This window comes from Osmia lignaria, chromosome 12, assembly GCF_051020975.1.
Source record: "Osmia lignaria lignaria isolate PbOS001 chromosome 12, iyOsmLign1, whole genome shotgun sequence".
Classification (NCBI taxonomy): domain Eukaryota; kingdom Metazoa; phylum Arthropoda; class Insecta; order Hymenoptera; family Megachilidae; genus Osmia; species Osmia lignaria.
Window position 1 is genome coordinate 10,706,438 of NC_135043.1, and position 16,763 is coordinate 10,723,200.

The 16,763-nt window shown below is 46.3% G+C and overlaps 2 protein-coding genes across 2 annotated transcripts; one reads left to right on the top strand and one right to left on the bottom strand.

The window, feature by feature from the left end:
- Positions 1-219: 219 nt before the first annotated feature.
- Xbp1 (X box binding protein 1) lies at positions 220-1,797 on the bottom strand. The gene is made up of 3 exons (XM_034336815.2): positions 1,325-1,797; positions 745-1,245; positions 220-502 (listed from the first exon to the last, which is right to left on the bottom strand). Exons 1-3 carry the CDS (start codon positions 1,564-1,566, stop codon positions 400-402), a joined length of 846 nt encoding a protein of 281 aa, XP_034192706.1. The 5' UTR covers positions 1,567-1,797; the 3' UTR covers positions 220-399.
- Positions 1,798-2,214: 417 nt separating this feature from the next.
- LOC117609980 (uncharacterized) lies at positions 2,215-16,440 on the top strand. Its single transcript, XM_034336808.2, has one exon. It carries the CDS (start codon positions 4,354-4,356, stop codon positions 5,965-5,967), a length of 1,614 nt encoding a protein of 537 aa, XP_034192699.2. The 5' UTR covers positions 2,215-4,353; the 3' UTR covers positions 5,968-16,440.
- The last annotated feature ends 323 nt before the right edge of the window (positions 16,441-16,763 follow it).

Consider the following 16,763-nt stretch of genomic DNA (forward strand, 5'->3'; position numbering starts at 1 on the left):
TAGAATCTAATACGACACTAGTATCCACCGCAACACTAGTGTCCATATCTTCGGAATGTATACTTGATGGAGACATTGAATCCATGCTTGTGTAAGACGGCGACAACTGATTGGAATAACGATTTGGTGGCAGATGCGACGAAACCTCCACCGAATTAACACCGTCCGTGACTACTTCTTGAACGCACTCTTGAATGCTCACGTTGCTTTCGTCTCCGGGATAAATAATTGTTACAGAATTTGTGGCTTCGTCGTAGGTGCCATAAATTGTGTCCAAATCATGCGTATCAAGTTCCTGTTTAACTTCGACTTCTGATTTCACCGGTACTGGTGCCGTTATGTTTGTAGTAAAATGTGCGCTGTCTGTGCTAGAAACAGGATGCCATGATTGATGCGTACTTAGGCTTCTACAGGTTCTACTGGCTTCCACATCTTTTGATGCCTGCCCCACCATTCCTTTTGAATTGTCACGTTTCTCACCGGTATCTTCCTTGACTGACACCTACGCAAGACACAATCATCATGCCATTAACAAGAGGAAGTCTGAGTTGTAAATGAAGAATTATTAATTCAGAAATGAATGAAATATTCAATGGTAAGCAAAGATTCTATATCAGCGTGCGAAACAATGATTTTGAAGGATCATAGTATCTTGTTCTTTCAAACAATTCATTCATTCCTATAATGCAGACAAATTAGATTAATACGTTTTCCTAAAGAAACCTGTTTCATTGAAATACTCACTTGTTCATTTGTTCTATTAGAATTTGCTTCCACTTCGGCGGTAACTTCTCGCAGAAGACTTTCTGCAAGTTCTTCAAGTCGTTCGATGTAATCGTCTCCTTGGAGGTCGCCAAACAGTTCTTCAAGAGGAGGTAGATGGTCAGTATCTTCAGAAGAATTGCTGCTCCTGGGGTTAGCGTCAGTGACGGTGCCAGCTGTATTGTTCCACCCTGCTGCAGAGGGTGAGAGGGGGATACTGCAGATCCCAGCGAGGATACAGCACAGCCGACACGACTCTGGCACATGGAGCAAACGAATTCTTCCGATTTTTTTCCTTCTTTCTCCTTCCTTATCCTTTTTGTTTCAGTGACCAACAACTCGTTCTGCGACCTCAGCATAGCACATTCCTGCGATAACAATTCATTTTGTTCCCTTAAGGTCCTAACAGTGTCTTCCAACTCGTCGAGTTTAGCTTTCTTCCGGTCCCGAGACGTTTGAGCCGCTACCCTGTTTTTTAATTTCCTACAAAAGAAACGTGACGTTAATTCAACCCTATGACAAGGTACCATTTGATTACATCAGTCCTCTACTGTAAACATACTTTCTTTGCAATTTTTCTTCCCAGGTTAGATGGTCCAGTCGTCGTTTCTTTCCACGGACACAAACATCCTGAATTTCATCGTGCTTAATCATCTTCTTCGGTTCCATCTTCAATTTATCATTCAAAGCAGATGTAAAATTGAATTTCGGCACAGTTTTTGGTAAGTCGTTAATCGAGATAACGCCAGGTGCCTTCGACATGCCCTTAGGCAGAGTGATGATAACGCTTTTCAGTACGCTCATAATCTGCCATGCAATAGATTTCCTATTATCACTTGTTCTATAAAGTCACTGTCCGATATTTAGCCGCTGTTCTCATTCCTTGAGACGCCGAATAACGACTGATCCGAAACATAACACTACCCAGAAGGAAATCTCTTTAGGCGCTCACTGGCTGATGAAATCCAACTGACGGGCTGCAGCATTTGACCGGCGAAAGAACAACCTAGAATTGCAGCGTACTCCGACTTACGATGTGACTGGCTGAAACGTAGAACGTTACATGTGGTGTACCGTTATTGGCTGCCACGTCGACGCTTCTTCACACTCCTTTACCACCACTATCACCGGATGATTGTATACAGATTGACGTCATTCTTCACAATCTACGGTACTATCTAATCATTTTTTTTTTTTCCATCGTTTCCACCTCCGGTGTATGATTCATAGAACTTTAGGAATTTCCTCATTGGAAATTTAAATAACCAATTATATAAAACTTTAGTTATTCGCAAACATTTCTTCTATTTAAATGAGACTTAGGGATGGTTTGAAAATATGAAATTTTGAACTATTTACCTTTATTCAAAAGATGAAACATAGCACAAAGAATATATTTCAAGTGCAAGGTTTTAGAAATAAAAAGTTTTAGGCTATTGCGTTGTTTAATGCACTAGTGACCTCTTCGAGAAATTTACTACGTAGGTACAGTAGGTAATATACCTTATCTACATAAGATAAATAAGAACACTGTACGAAATCTACCATCACAGACTATAAAAAATCAGGAATAGGTAAAAAGTACCCATATGCCCAAAACGCGAAATAACTGCTGAGCAGCGGCCCCCTGTGGCTCGGGGGGCTTAGAATACGGCCACGGTATCCCCTGCCTGTCGTAAGAGGCGACTAAAAGGGGGATGTAAAGAAACCAATAAGAAATTACGGACAAGTATGAGTGGAATTAAAAGTACAGAAGCATATAGCATAAATAATATAATTGAAAATGGCGCGATAATGCGCTTGGCCGATAACTTTTCGTTGGGTAAAAAGGGACAGATCCAAGTCCCTAGATTACGCCACCCTCAATAGAGGGAAACGTGAAGTGAAGTGTAGTGAAGTGAAGTGAAGTGAAGTGAAGTGAAGTGAAGTGAAGTGAAGTGAAGTGAAGTGAACTGCTGGGCATTATGTTTATATAATATTCAATTGAAAATTAAAATTTTCTACGTTCCTAAGAACGTAGAAACAAATTTCCTGAATTACCACCGAAAATTGTCGCTCGATGAAAGCTGGACTTCTGATTTAAGTTGGCTAACCTGACGACGATTGCATTTCATAGATACCAGCCATTAATTTACAGAATCGACCACGCTGTGGCGGAAGCAGCGGGGAGTGGAAGAAAGAAATAGGGTGAGGAAGAGGGCGTTGCAAAATGTCGAGAGCAGACACGAGGGTTCGACAGGAACTTGGCTTTCAGTCGCAGCTCGGCAGTCTATACGGGACGATCGAGTTACGTATAGTACGGTGCATTTAACGTGCATATATACGCGTACGGCGCATGTATTAGTGCTCATAGGCGCAGTCTCGCGTGAGTACGCGTAACCGATACGCCGGACGAGTTGACACACGCGCAGCAATGGCGTACCCCCTTGAAGAAGCCTGAGCATGTTCTCGTCGAATATTCCTTTGTGTCGCTGTGTGTGGTGTGTGTAAAAGGGACAAATAATTGGAATAAAATAGGGCAAATGTAACCCGATGATATAAACGCGAAACGACATCGGGCGTATACGATATTACAGGCTTGCAGATACAGAGAGGAACGAACGTTACGCCCAGCTAGAGAACATCGGAGCCCATTGCTTGTTCTCTGATACAAAGTTGAATATCCGTTCTCACGGTATCGTCAGGTCATTCACGAAAAAGCTTCGTCAAGCGGAAATTGACAAGGAACATCCTGGCGTATGAAGGTTGAACGCGAATGCGATGCACGGATATAGCCGTCGGGGTAACAACGTTCGATGGGGTTTGTGACTGAGTGAAGTGGATTACTACGTGCGCTCGAGATTCGAGGGAAGAGGGAGGAAAAAATACGTGTCAGTAGAGAAGCTGAGAGATCGTGGTAGAAACGACAAAGGAAAGGGAAGTCAGAACGAAGAATCATACGGAACAGATCGATGTTGCAAGAAAGCCGGTTTCGAATCAGCCAGGATTGATCGTCGTATTCGTACTCGTTGTAAGCGTTTAACTACGACCTTTTTTCCTTCCCTCTCTCGAAATATGCGATAACGCTTCTTTACTCGTGTACATTGGGGGCTTCCGCCTCGAGGGCTTTCCTCGGTGTTGGATATACCTGCTTGGTCCAACCCTTGGATAAGGCGACCCTCTCGCAGCGATGAATCGTATCGTTCTTTTCTGTCTAGTTCGAAGATGCGTTCGTGACAGCGAGAAGCGCAAGTGCTACTGATACATCCGCATCCCTGACACGATTAGAAAACGAAACATAACGAAAGAGAAACGATCGAGAGGGAGAGAGAGAGAGAGAGAGAGAAGAAAAGGAAGCAACGACAGAGAGGGTAGTCGAGTTTAGGTGAAAAAAGGAAATTGCCGGAGGATCGCGAACTCGCGTCTCCGGCCAGCTGAGAAAGTTTCGCAGTCTTTACGCTGGGTGAGACGGAGTGCGGATCGTTATTAGGGAGAATAATCGCGAGGATCCCACGAAATGAAAGCCTAGCGTTCGAGGTGGGTTGTTCGTCAGCGGGCGCACAAGAAGGGACGGTTCGGCGGCGGAAGCCTGGATAGTAGGAGGTTTCCAACATGGCCGCCGCCTGTTACGAAAAGGAAGTGGTGGTAGGTGCCGCTATACATGGACACGGTCATCACCATCACCACCATCATCATCATCACCATCATCATCACCATCATGGAATAGCCGGCGGGTCCACCGGAACGCCTAACCCGGCTGGTGTGACGGGACCGGGAACCGGGCCAACCGGGATCGGTCCGCAGACAGTCTTGCCGGCCGCATCGACCGGCATCCTAGACACCACCTCCGTCGGTTCTAGCTCGACCGCGAACACGAACGCATCCACCACCGCGACCGCTGCAGCTGTCGCGGCCGCGACAGCAGCCGCAGCGGCCGCTGCTGTTGCTGTCACCACCTACAAGGACTACAAAGATTACTCGCAACCGCTCCACGTGGACTGCAGCGTCGAGTACGAGCTACCTAGCCAGGCAAAACCACCGCCCGGTGGCGGAGAACCCCTTCTGATGATCCATCCGTGCTACTATCGACGCGCCGAACGCGAGAGGAGAAGTCCTTTCGTCAACAATTTACCACCCCCGACAAACACGCCTATATCTTCCTCTCGACGGACCAGCAGGAGGAGCGCGTCGGCCGCCGTAGTCGTTGCCACTGCCGCTTCCGCTGTCGCGGCCGTTTCCTCCACGTCGTCGGTGGCACCGTCCTCCTCGGTCGCCTCCGTTTCTACCTCGACCGTGTCTTCGACTTCCGCCGCGGCCGTGTTATCAGCGACCGCGGCAGTGGTGGCAACGGCCGATTCCGGCTCGAATCTCGTGCCTACTGCCGGTCAAATGTCCGCAGCTATGGCGGCCTCCTATCGTGCCGCTCTCAACGCCGCTGCCACTCTCTCCCAGCAACAACAACAGCAACAACAAAGACGCCAACACCACCAACAACAACAACAACAACAACAGCCACAACAAACACATCCTCATCATCATCATCATCGACCTCACGTTCACGCTCCGCATCACGGTCAACAACAACAGCAGCAGGGTACGGTAACGCCAACTACTTCCGGCACCGAATTGATCTCTGCCGACGAGAAAGCAGTCATATCAGGTATTTATCAACATTACTTCCGCGCGATGCGCGCACACAATCATCAGCATCGGCAGCAGCAGCAGCAGCAGCAGCCGCCGCCGCCGCCGCAACAGCAACAACAACCGCAACCGCAGCAGCAGCAGCAGCAGCAGCATCGAGCTACTCATCAACTACATCATCAACCTCACCAAAGTGACAGAAGTTCCTCCTCGTCGGCTACGCCGGCGGTCACGTCGATCTCCGGCATTTTGCGGCAGAGTTATCAACAGACGTATAACGCGACGAGCTCGAGCTCGACGGGTCATCTACGGGCAGCGACGGCCTCGGCGGTTGCTCATCATCCGTACAGACGGCCGTCGGCAACGTTGCTATCGCGAGCGGCCTCGCACGTCGGGCAACAGGCTTCCTCATCTTCCTCCTCCTCTTCCACGTCCATCGGTGCTTCCAGTGGTGTTTCTTCCGGCAGCGTATCCAGCGTATACGCGAGTACGATACACAGGCATCATGCAACCTCGTTGCACGCCCTTCAGACGGCTAGTTTTTACGAAACGCCCGGTTATCATGCGCTTTTACCGCAGAGTTAGGTGACCACTAACCCGCTCGAGACCGACCCCGTTGCCAGCATTCATTTATTCACGTAATCCGGCTGCAAAGCTGTGCCTCCTTCCCTATTGTACGACTTATCTTTCCCAGTCGTTAAAAAGCATACGGGTTTGGTCCGTTGGTACACACGGGATACATCTCTCTCTGCGGTATATACCTACATACGTGTATGCGCTATATACGTAGAGATATGTATGTACATATATACATACGTATACCGTATATATGTACGTATCGTCGACGGAACGATCGTACGTGCCGTGTTCGCTTGTTGGCAGTGTGCGGGTGGCCGAACGGACCGGCAGAAAGCCGCAGAATAAACACACGAACGAGAGTACACGCTACATACATACACACAGAGCGTTGAAATCCAGGGACAGATGGAGGGATCGAGACAACTGAAAATGGTCGCGTCCGTACGCATCGAGCTATTCCATCCACCTGCGATACGTGCTACTCAGGTATAAAAATCCATTTACTTAGGTCCGTATTAACGACTTATTTTTAACCGGACAATATTTTCTCTGCTTGAATTCCTGAAACTTGAGGGATGCCTTTCTTCGACGGAAAAGCAATCCCTAATTCTTTTTTCTCGTCTCTCGAAACGCGCGTGTGTCAGCCTTTTCCCATCTTTTTCTCCATCCGTTCGACTACCGACGGATCGCAAACACTACTCGACAATAGTATTTTTAGGACCTTCGATCTGTACCACAGACGAAGACTTAACGAGACACATCACCGGTGTATAGTATTAGACAGAAGTTTTTTAAAGATTTACGCGATTAGTTGGTAGAATTCCTATGAGGAATAGTTTCGACGCTTTTTTACCTGTTAGGGATTACGTAGTCGAATACACGCCGGGAGGGAATCGGAGTAAGAAAGGATACGATTTTTTGCCAAATGATTTATTCAGAAGTTGACGTAGACTGTAATTTCGTATTAATAAACAGTGAGTGCTCTTTTATAGATCAGGGTGCAATTCTTGACCCGAGATCTCCGGACACCCGGTGTCATCGCTTAGCTAGTGCCTATTTACATAACCAACCACCTTTCAGTTACGATCCCATTGAAACTTAATTGACAATCATAGTAATCGCAAGTGCCAAAGTCCGACGATATCTAACGAAAACTTTATTCAACGTAACAACTTTGCCAAACAAATAGGAAGCGTACGTTCCCTTTTATTTCGATTCTTAGTTTTAGCGTGCACATACAGGAAATGAGGGTAACTGCGTCGCAACGATCGCGCAGAGTTGTCCTGTTCCAACGAAATTGCTCCTTCTCGCCCTATTCGTAAACCCTCCATCTCCCTCGGCCACGTTCCTCTTCGTCGTCGTTCTTTCTCTTTCGGTCTCGCGGAACATCTCTAGAAAGCCGTGGTCCGCAGAGCTGGGCAGGATTTCTTCTTTTTTGTCCTGCGCCCTTTTCAAAGAGCGCGCTCAAGGAGAAACGGACGGGGACCGTATTTCGTTACACGGTAACGATCGATCAACGTGACCGCACGACCGCACCGGCGGTACGGGCGAGCCGTGGCGAAGCGAGACGAAGCGAGGCGAGGCGAGGCGAAACGAGACGGGTCGGGACGACCGGGACGGGACGGGACGGGACGGATCTGGGCGGTTACGGGACGAAGGGAACGGGAGAGATACGACCAGACCAGACGAGAAGGGGGCGCGGTCAAGATGGGGATCGGTAGAGACGAAACTGAGAGACGGTTCGTAAGTCAGGGGAGGAGGGATGCATCGACTTGTACTCCAAAAACACTGACGACCATGTGGACGGGACGTTAGACAAACAGCCGCTAATGCGAACCTACCACTCCTACAATTTCACCTGTAGCCCTTAGGAAAGTTAAAAACCCAAGCCGGAGGGAGAATTTTTTCAGGAAATTTGTTAAATATCTTCGCGAGTAACTCGTTTAACGACGGCTCGATTTCCTAGAAAAGGGGGCTGAAGAGACCATCCGCCAGCACTACGCGTTTATATCTTCGCAGGAAAATCTCGCCGCGTAGTTTGATGACGTCTGAATAGATTCATGTAACGTCATAGGGAAAAAGAAATAGCGCGACAGCGGCAAAGAAAACCGGGTGGGGTATATTTCTAACGCGTAATGCGTTTCACACGACACGCATCGATGCCTGATGCCCTCATACGCACACCCAAGGCGCAATCGTACCTTCCAACCGGTCGATAACAAATACGTTTTCAAGTAGTTACGGATTGTCCGTACGGTAGAGGGTTAAACTTCATCCACTGATAGATATTTATTTGACGTGGAAGGAAGGATGGCATTATTGCGGCTCGTTGAAACCCCCGTCGAACTCGTTATATAATGTGACGTCGACATTAGGTAATTAGGAAGCGTCGCAAGCAGAAACGTTATCGCTGTCTTTGAAAAGGTTTCACTGGTTCGTTTGTCGGTTTTCTTTCTTCTTTCTTCTTTCTTCTTTCTCCCTCTCTACGTTTCTGCGAACAAAGAGGACAATTCGAACGGTCGTAGAACGTTATTTTTCCATTCCTCGTCATTCCACTTTCGAATTACATATCTTTCTTCGAACGGTTAAATCACACGTGTGGAATTCTGATTTTCGTCATTCGTCTCGTGTAAATCAGCCGTAATGAATAATAATTGTTGGAGAAACGAAAGTGGTGGGATTCGCTCCCCTCCGCGGTCTTTCTGCCGAGAGAAGGCTACCATGCTCGTAAGTGTACCCGAGGCCCTGCGTTCCTCGTTTCATCGGGTGCACGGGAGACCCCGGTCGAAAAGCAGCAGCCTCGTTCCTGCCACTCTCACCCTCTTTGCCGCGACCATCTCTCAGCTGAGGAGCATTTCCGCCCTGCTGTTTTTGCTCGTTCAAAGAGAACGGACCTCTTAGCGCTAAAGCGGAGGGAAGCAAAACGGATAGCCGGGCTTAAACACAGTATCCTCGACGAGTGTTCCACGTCTCTGTATGTGCACGCAAAAATATACCGGCGCGTTTTCAATTTACCACTATTTAACTCGTCGTGCCTGATTTTCGCAAACGAATCGTATTTACGTCTTCTCCTTCGCTAGGAATCAGTAGTTGGGTGAAGTTAAAACGAATGAATTAAACGGTACAGTTCTTTATTTCAATTTTCTACAAAGCTTTCAATGCAACACAACGTGCCAAAGTCTACGTTGCAGAAATTTTGCCTTGAGAAAATGAATCGTTCGATTTTTGGAAGACGACCTTTGTACATAGCAGTCTTTTTCTTCGGCTTCCTCGTAATCTGCCATCAGATACGTACGTACACAACCTCTTCCCGTCTTCTCCGATTCGTCGTCGTATATTCCCCGGTAGATGTTGAACCGCTTACTATGCAAAGGGTACGCTCATAGAATTCGATTGTCGGTGTGTGTCGAAAGAAAAGGGACTCGCTAGCGAACGAAACTCAGCGGGCATTGTAGACGTCGAGTCGGCGACGAGGCGGTCGAATGTCAAGCAGCCTTCCGATACCATCGGAGTTAAGCTTGAAATTTTTCGTCTCGCGTATATATCGAAAAACTGACGCCAAAATTCCTCTTCTCTTCCACCGATTGCGTCATGGAATATGTCTCGGCAACATTTGCTTTAGCGTTTCCTATTGAAAAACGTTCCTGTGCCAAAGCAGCCGGACCTCGCGTTATACTTTTTTAGCCCGTTCGCGAATGACGCACTTTAAACTGTGTTCCTTTGGAAATTTTACCGTCTAATTTTAGTCTATGCACCGTTTCGCAGGTCTGGGTCAAGATTAACCCGGTTACCATTGTAAATCGTCGAACAACGGACTCCAGGTCAATTATGACCCTGACCTGGGAGAAAACGCTTCGACTGAAATTAGGCAATAAAATTTGGAAAATTTTATTTATTTCAATCCACAATGTTAAGGTCAGTCTTTTTATGGTCTGCCGTTATTTTTTTATTCTCTATACATATACCGATGAACGTTATAGATAGAGCTTTTTTTTTCTTCCATGCCGGCATTACATCTTGCATTTACATTAGATATATCCGCGTTCATCTTTTCATCGAACACGCACGAGTTTATCGTTGTTACTATCTTAAAAAACCTTAGGGTGTTATGTAAGGGAACAGGGACGACTTTCCATGCGGCGCGCATCTTCTATAAGGGGAGATAACGCGATAGTAGCGCTTTACGGTCGGTAATGTAAGCGTATACTTAAACTGACCAGATTTTTCAAAGGCGAATTTAGTATATTTTTATCAAAGAAAGTATATGAAAAAAATAGATATATATTTATATCTAGTAGAAAATTTCTGTTTTCATTTTTACAACTAAAACCTGTTTGAAATTCTAGTAAACATATCCATTAAGAATGCAAACTAAAGAAGTTATAAATTTCTGACATAGAACAATAAACATTGCGAAAGACGTAATATTACGTCAATGAATGTGTTAATATCCGGCTGTTTGTGCGTTTAGAGTTGTTTTTCTTCAAATCTGTACTGTACTGAATAAATCAGTATTTGCGTCTGGTCACTTTGCGTATGCCTTGGTTACTAGAAACACGTGCGCTGTTTTTTCCTCGTCTGTCTCGATCCTTCTCACAGAAGTTCACTTATATTCGACAAATATTTTGTCTTTATCCCGCCATCCTGTCGTTATAGTTTAGGATGCAGCTTTCGGTGCAGGATATATTTCCAAAAAAAAAAAAAAAAAGAAGAAAAACTTGCAACGACACGTATGTAACGTCCTGACGGTCGTTACATGTAAACGCATCAAGGCGACACGCGTGCACTGCGAAGGAAAATAACACGGTACGTACGATCGTTCCGGTCGCCTCTTTTTTTCCTTTTTTCTTTTTTCTATTATTTAACATTGCATTCAATGAATGCATTCGTATACCGAAGCGATCATTTTCTCTTTCCTCGTTTCTTATCTTTCTTCTTTTCTACCCATCCGCCGTTCGTCCGCAAAAGTCTATTGTTTATCGTTGTAGTCGGCGAGAGCAAGGCATATATTTACTCTGTAATAAGAAAAAAAAAAAAAAACGTGCTTCCTCCATAAGCGGGTACGAAGAAGAAAAAAATAAGTCTGGCATCAAATATTTTGTCCTACGTCGCGTGTAACGAACTATACGTATACAAATATACATATACGGTAACAAGCTTATTCTCGAGGTACCTACGTGTGCATCGCGTTTAACCCTCAAGTACTATGGCGTGGTCAGATCTGACCCCGACGAAGTTCTCTACTGAAAAGTAGGCATACGTATAATACATGAAAACGCGGGAAAATATTCAAATTTCAAATAGCGATTAAGGAAGCGTAATTCTAGAAGCACCAAATTAATTTGTACACCTGTTATTTCTACGCCACGGTACTTACAAAAGGGTTAAATGAAAGAAGAGAAAAAATGGAGAGAGATGGAGAATCTGTGCTCGAACGTGCCTCGCCCTCCACTATACGAACGTATGTACTTTTGTGCGTACACAGTAGACGCGCACCGAATGAAAGAGCGATTCACGTTCGACGGGCAGCTAGGAGAAAAGATAGAGAACCAGAGAATAAAATGCATGTACATAGAAAGAGCACAAAGTATGCCACTTTGTACGAGAGAGACAGAGAAAATCTGTCCCTCCGGACGACAGATCTAGAGCTTTCCCTGTGAAACTATAAATTCCCAAGATTTTCGCGAAACGTTGCTCAGTTGCCCGTTCAGCGTGAATCAGCCTGGAAGTATGACGCGTACACGCGCGTCGCGTGCACGCGACACCTTCATAGTTCACTACTAATTAACTCGGCCTTAAACAAATGACGTAAACTGCCTCAAATTATTAATATATTTAAACGAGCTAGCGCCCTCACTACTTCGACTGAAATACAAAGCCTAATCCTGTATAATTAATATTATTATTATTATTATTATTATTATTATTATCATCATCATTAATATTATTATTATTATTATTAACGAACGCGGTGCGATCGCGTTGTCGCAAGTTGGTGCGAATCGCGCGGGGGAAAAAGAGCAACAGAGATATAGATAACGATCGATCGGAAAGAGTGTAACGTGTGTGCATTGCGAACAAAAAGAAAAAAAAAAAAGAAAAAAGAAAGGGACGCGAGAGAGAATGAGAGAAAGAAAGAAAGAAACGCGCAGTGTAGCGCATTCCTAAATGAAAACTATTCGCGTTTCACGAGCGAGCGGTGCAAGATGCGCAGGCGAGTGAGTTAGAGAAGGACAACGTGTGGAGCGTATCGATCCAGCCCGGTAACGTTAACTCGTCGTTTATCGCGATAGGATTTATCGGAGGAAAGGAAGAAAAAAAAAAAGAAGAACGTTTCTTTCCGTCGGCGAACAACGAGAGAAGTACGGTAGTGTGGGTCGGTGAAGAAAAAGGGAGATGAGAAGGGGTTGTCGAGGCCGCGACGTGTACCGAACGACAAGGGGAGATCTTTCTCTCGTTGCCCTCGCGGACGGAGATGCCTTCGGATAAGCGAGGAGATCGGTCGAAGGTAGACACGGCGAAAGGACACGAAGAAGACAAGTTCGAAAGGGGGATATACTTAATTTTTGGTGGTCGAAAGTTGATCGAGCCGGGACGAGGGAGAATTTTCGAATTTCTCGAATTTTCGGTAACATCCCGGGATACGAACCACTGTCGAAAGCTTTTCACGCTCCTTTTCGGCTCGAACTTTAAAGACGCGACGGCTGGGTGTTTCGAAGGACGGTAGTTTCTTCGTTCATGTATTATACGGGCTCGAAGAATATACACGACAATAAGGATCGTAGCCGGTCGAACCACGATCCATACCCCACGAGAGAGTTAATCGAGAAACGGACGAGAACTCCTACGGCTTTTATGGCTCAGCTCGTAAAGATATACCCAAGGCTTTTTCTCTGGAACTCGGGACCCCTCCGAACACCCGGTCCAGGAACACTGGGCCAGAAACGACGATGAGGACGGCGGCGACGACGACGGAGTTTAGATAGACGGACGGACGGACGGGCGGGCGGGCGGGCGAGCGAGCGAGCCGGGCAGGTACGTGGTTGTTGCTAATGCTTGCGAAGGGAGGAACGAGCGAGAGAGTGACAGCCCTGGCAGCAGGTAGTTGCGCCGGAAAGTACCGGCTGCTATATAAAGCGACCCGTGAAGCCCATTTTTGATCCATGATCCCTCTGCTTCCAGCTAAGAACCCGAATTACAATGTGCACCGTGGGTGGACCACCTCCCCTAAGGCCGTACGCGAATTTTTTCTTAAATCGTCTACCCTCTCGATCGACGATCTCTTTCTCTCTTTCTCCGCGGGCCGAGCGGTTGGGAAAGAGGGACGAATGAAAAGCGCCTAAGAAAGCAGCGCGACGTGTACATACCTAACAATGACCGTCTACCTCTGATGCACGAATTGTACGCACCGGCTGATTCGGTAAATATAACGTACTCTATTTTACGCTATTCTTTGTACGCGCTTCGTCGCACAGCCGGTTTATGCCCGGGTTTGCTCGATGCCCAGTGAGAAGCAGTTCTTTACCCCTGGTATTTTGCTTCGAGTTACCCCGAGTCTTTTTGAACGCCGCATCGGCCAGACTATTCTTTCATTCTTCTCTTCTTCTTCTTCTTCTTCTTCTTCTTCTTCTTCTTCTTTCTTAGTTTCTTCGTTCTTTTTTCCTCAGATTTACAATCTGTTCAATCGCTTGCACCACGTTAGGCAGAATCTTAATTCGGTTTTGTATAACCGGTAAAGTGCGTCGGATGAAAAATCGCGTAGAGCGCGGGGAGTTAAAACTCGAGGGTGCGAGATAGAAAGTGGGGGCGCGCACGAGAGAAAGAGAGAGCGGAAGGGGCTCGATTGCGGAAATCAGCACGCGGTTGTAAAAGAGGAGAGACATCCATGTGTCACGAACGTTCGGGATATTATAGGTTTATACCGTTCTATGGATAGTCCGAACGATTTGAAACGATGGACCACGCCCTCGGCCTGCCATCTTCGCTTCGACGAACTCTCTCTCGACGATCGATCCTTTCCTCGCGACAAGCTGGCAAAAATTACCACCGCAAAAGTCGAGCACGAAACGGGACAACTGAATACGCCCCTGGAACGAGCCGAGGCCTGCCTGGCTCTCCGGCCAATCGATACACACCACGCCGTATGCCTCTACCGTTTGACAACCTCCACCGACATTTCTCTCTTCGTTCCCTATTTTTCACCCGGTCCTATCTCTTTTCTGCTAAAATGTTTTTCCTCTCACGATCCTCTCGCAAAAGTGTCGCGGGCACAAGATCGGGCCGCGACAGTTTTGCAGGCAAGGCAGATGTTCCGGGAATTGACCGGCATTATCTGATCGGAACCCGCTCGGCTCTCGGCCGCGATGGGGATGAGAAAGGACACCGAGAGCGAGTAAGATAACAGCCTTTACGGAATTACGCATTGTTTTGTCATTTAACTTGGAATCGTTCAAATACACCAGAGATATCCAAGCCCGCTCCGGGCTACTCCTACTACGTGTCCATTACCCTCGTGTAGGTTGCGGCTTAGGCGAGGCAGACGAGGTATAGGGATACACAGCCTGTCCTCGTCTGTAACTCGACATCGTGCCCGGACCACAATCTACACGAGGGGAATAGACACGGAGAAGGGGAATCCCCGAGCAGCCTTGGACATATCTGAAATGCACTCACGGTTTAGTATCATTTTCATCGCAAGAATCTCGATGATCTGATTAGAGCGATCTTACGAGGATCAAAATGAAAAATCTAAGAAACTTTAAGTTTTCTCGCGTCGGTGAGTCATCGGTTCGCTCGAGTACGCCGGGTTCCGGGAAGTGACGGGGATGACGGCGCGACACTTTGCCAGAGACTGCCTTGTATATCTCCCTTCTTTACTCGCCGCTCTTAGATTAAGTAGAGCAACTCGAATCGTGACTCGATTGTTGAACGAAAAATAAAAGGGGGGAGGAGGAAAAATACTGGTTTCTTTCTCGTCGAGATATACAAAACGCTGGCAAACGATCGATTCGTCGGAAGGCAAAGTCCTGTGCGTGGTCGTCGTGGGTTGCCACGTGTCGCTCGATTCCTCCTTCGATTGCGTTTCGCGAATGCGGTTCCGCGTTCCGGTCGTATCCGATGTTTTTCTTCGTTTTCTTTTACCGCAAACAGAAAAAACAAATCGAGTGGTCGATATTCACCGTGACGCGATGGTGTGCCGTCCTGTCACGTCGCAGCTTTCCGGTTTCATCGACTAGCAGTGTGTTGCCAATCCCGGTGAACGAAAAGTAATAACGAGCAATTCTTTTCTCTTATAGTTTGCGTTTATATAAGAACTTTTACAATCGTTGGAAATCCACGTCTGTACAACGTTTGTTAACGACCCGTTTGCTAATCCTTTCAGCGCCAACGTAACGCGCCCATGCGTCATTTTTAAAATGACGCCGGGTCACTGCTGAGTCACGTCAGGTTACGAATCATTTTGAAAAGCGTCAGTCTCGGTAAGATACAAATAATTTACAAAATTCTTCGATTATCGCGCAGCAGGGCGCGGCCGCGAAAGGGTTAGGATACCGGTCGTTGCGTGCGTTATTTTTTCTCGTTATGCCGCGTCCACGTTGGTGATTCACGAATAGATCCTTTTGATATATACACTCGGATGCTGCGTAAGCTTCTCTTAGTTAAGGGTAGAGGTTGAAAGAGGAGCCTCCCATCGTTTACCTTCGAAGAACCCCCAGGAGAACCTAACCTAAAACCTTCTACCCTTCCATACAAAGAACAGGGACAAATAAGGCGAACGGTGGGACACTTCTTTTATACTTCTTCTTAACTAAGGGAAGTCTAAATTGCAAGGCGACAAGACCATCCTCCCGAGCGAACAGTGTTCCTTGATTACCGACGAGTTCGCTGGCGAACAGCAATGTGGACGCGGCATTATGGTAGGGGTTTGGCGAGCCTGCGGGAGCGTGTTCCATAACGCATGCACGCGAAGGGAGAATAGGCCGTTTCATGGCCCTGTCTCTCTCTTTCTCTTCCCTTCGTTTTTTTTTTTTGCCTTTTCTTTTTTCGTGATTTAACGAAAACAACGCCGTACATCGGCTCCGCTCCCTCCTCCGTCGGCGGGCCAGAAGCAACAAGATCTTTCTTCGGTTTCATAAAAGCATAAAGCAACCATGGGACTTCGTTGGGGGGGGATGAAGCTAGCTTAACCAACTACTACTCGTATTATCGAAAAAAAAACAAAAATGAAAAAATGGAAAAAAATAACAAGAACATACCTACGCATTTAAGATAATGTACAAGTCTCTAGTGTGATACATTTCTACGCTTATTCTCTAAACTGTAGTCATGAAGTCTAAAGTAACGATACCTCGTTGTGGTTTGTAAACGCGGATTAATGCAAAACGTAAGAAAAACACACATACACTCAATACAACGTAGTTCTATAATAGTAATAAAGAAAGCAAAGAGAGAACAAAATGCAAAAAAAAAAAAAAGAAATTAATTAAAGGGGAAACGAACAAAAGGAAGACACGTAACATGATCAAAATCCGCTTAGGCTGACTTTAAAAATGAAAACGAACAAAAAAAAAATTAAATAAATAAACTCGCGACAAGCGCCAAAATGTACTCGTAGAATGGAATTGTCCGGTGGCAAACGTCCTAATTAATCGCAACACTGAAATTGTAAACGACCGCCAAATACCGTTCGAACTTAAATACTGGATAATAAAAAAATAAAAAAAATAAGAAAACCAGAAAGAGAGAGAAAGAATGATAGGATGTGTGAGTCGCGGATCCAAGAATCGAATGAATGGATGATC

What these genes read in the sequence shown, in the direction of transcription:
- Xbp1 (XM_034336815.2), bottom strand. Translation starts at nt 1,566, where the DNA reads ATGAGCGTACTGAAAAGCGTTATCATCACTCTGCCTAAGGGCATGTCG. An exon ending in GAAGAAAAATTGCAAAGAAA is followed by an intron (nt 1,246 to 1,324) that starts GTATGTTTACAG and finishes TTTCTTTTGTAG; the next exon opens with GAAATTAAAAAACAGGGTAG. An exon ending in CTAATAGAACAAATGAACAA is followed by an intron (nt 503 to 744) that starts GTGAGTATTTCA and finishes TGTCTTGCGTAG; the next exon opens with GTGTCAGTCAAGGAAGATAC.
- LOC117609980 (XM_034336808.2), top strand. Translation starts at nt 4,354, where the DNA reads ATGGCCGCCGCCTGTTACGAAAAGGAAGTGGTGGTAGGTGCCGCTATA.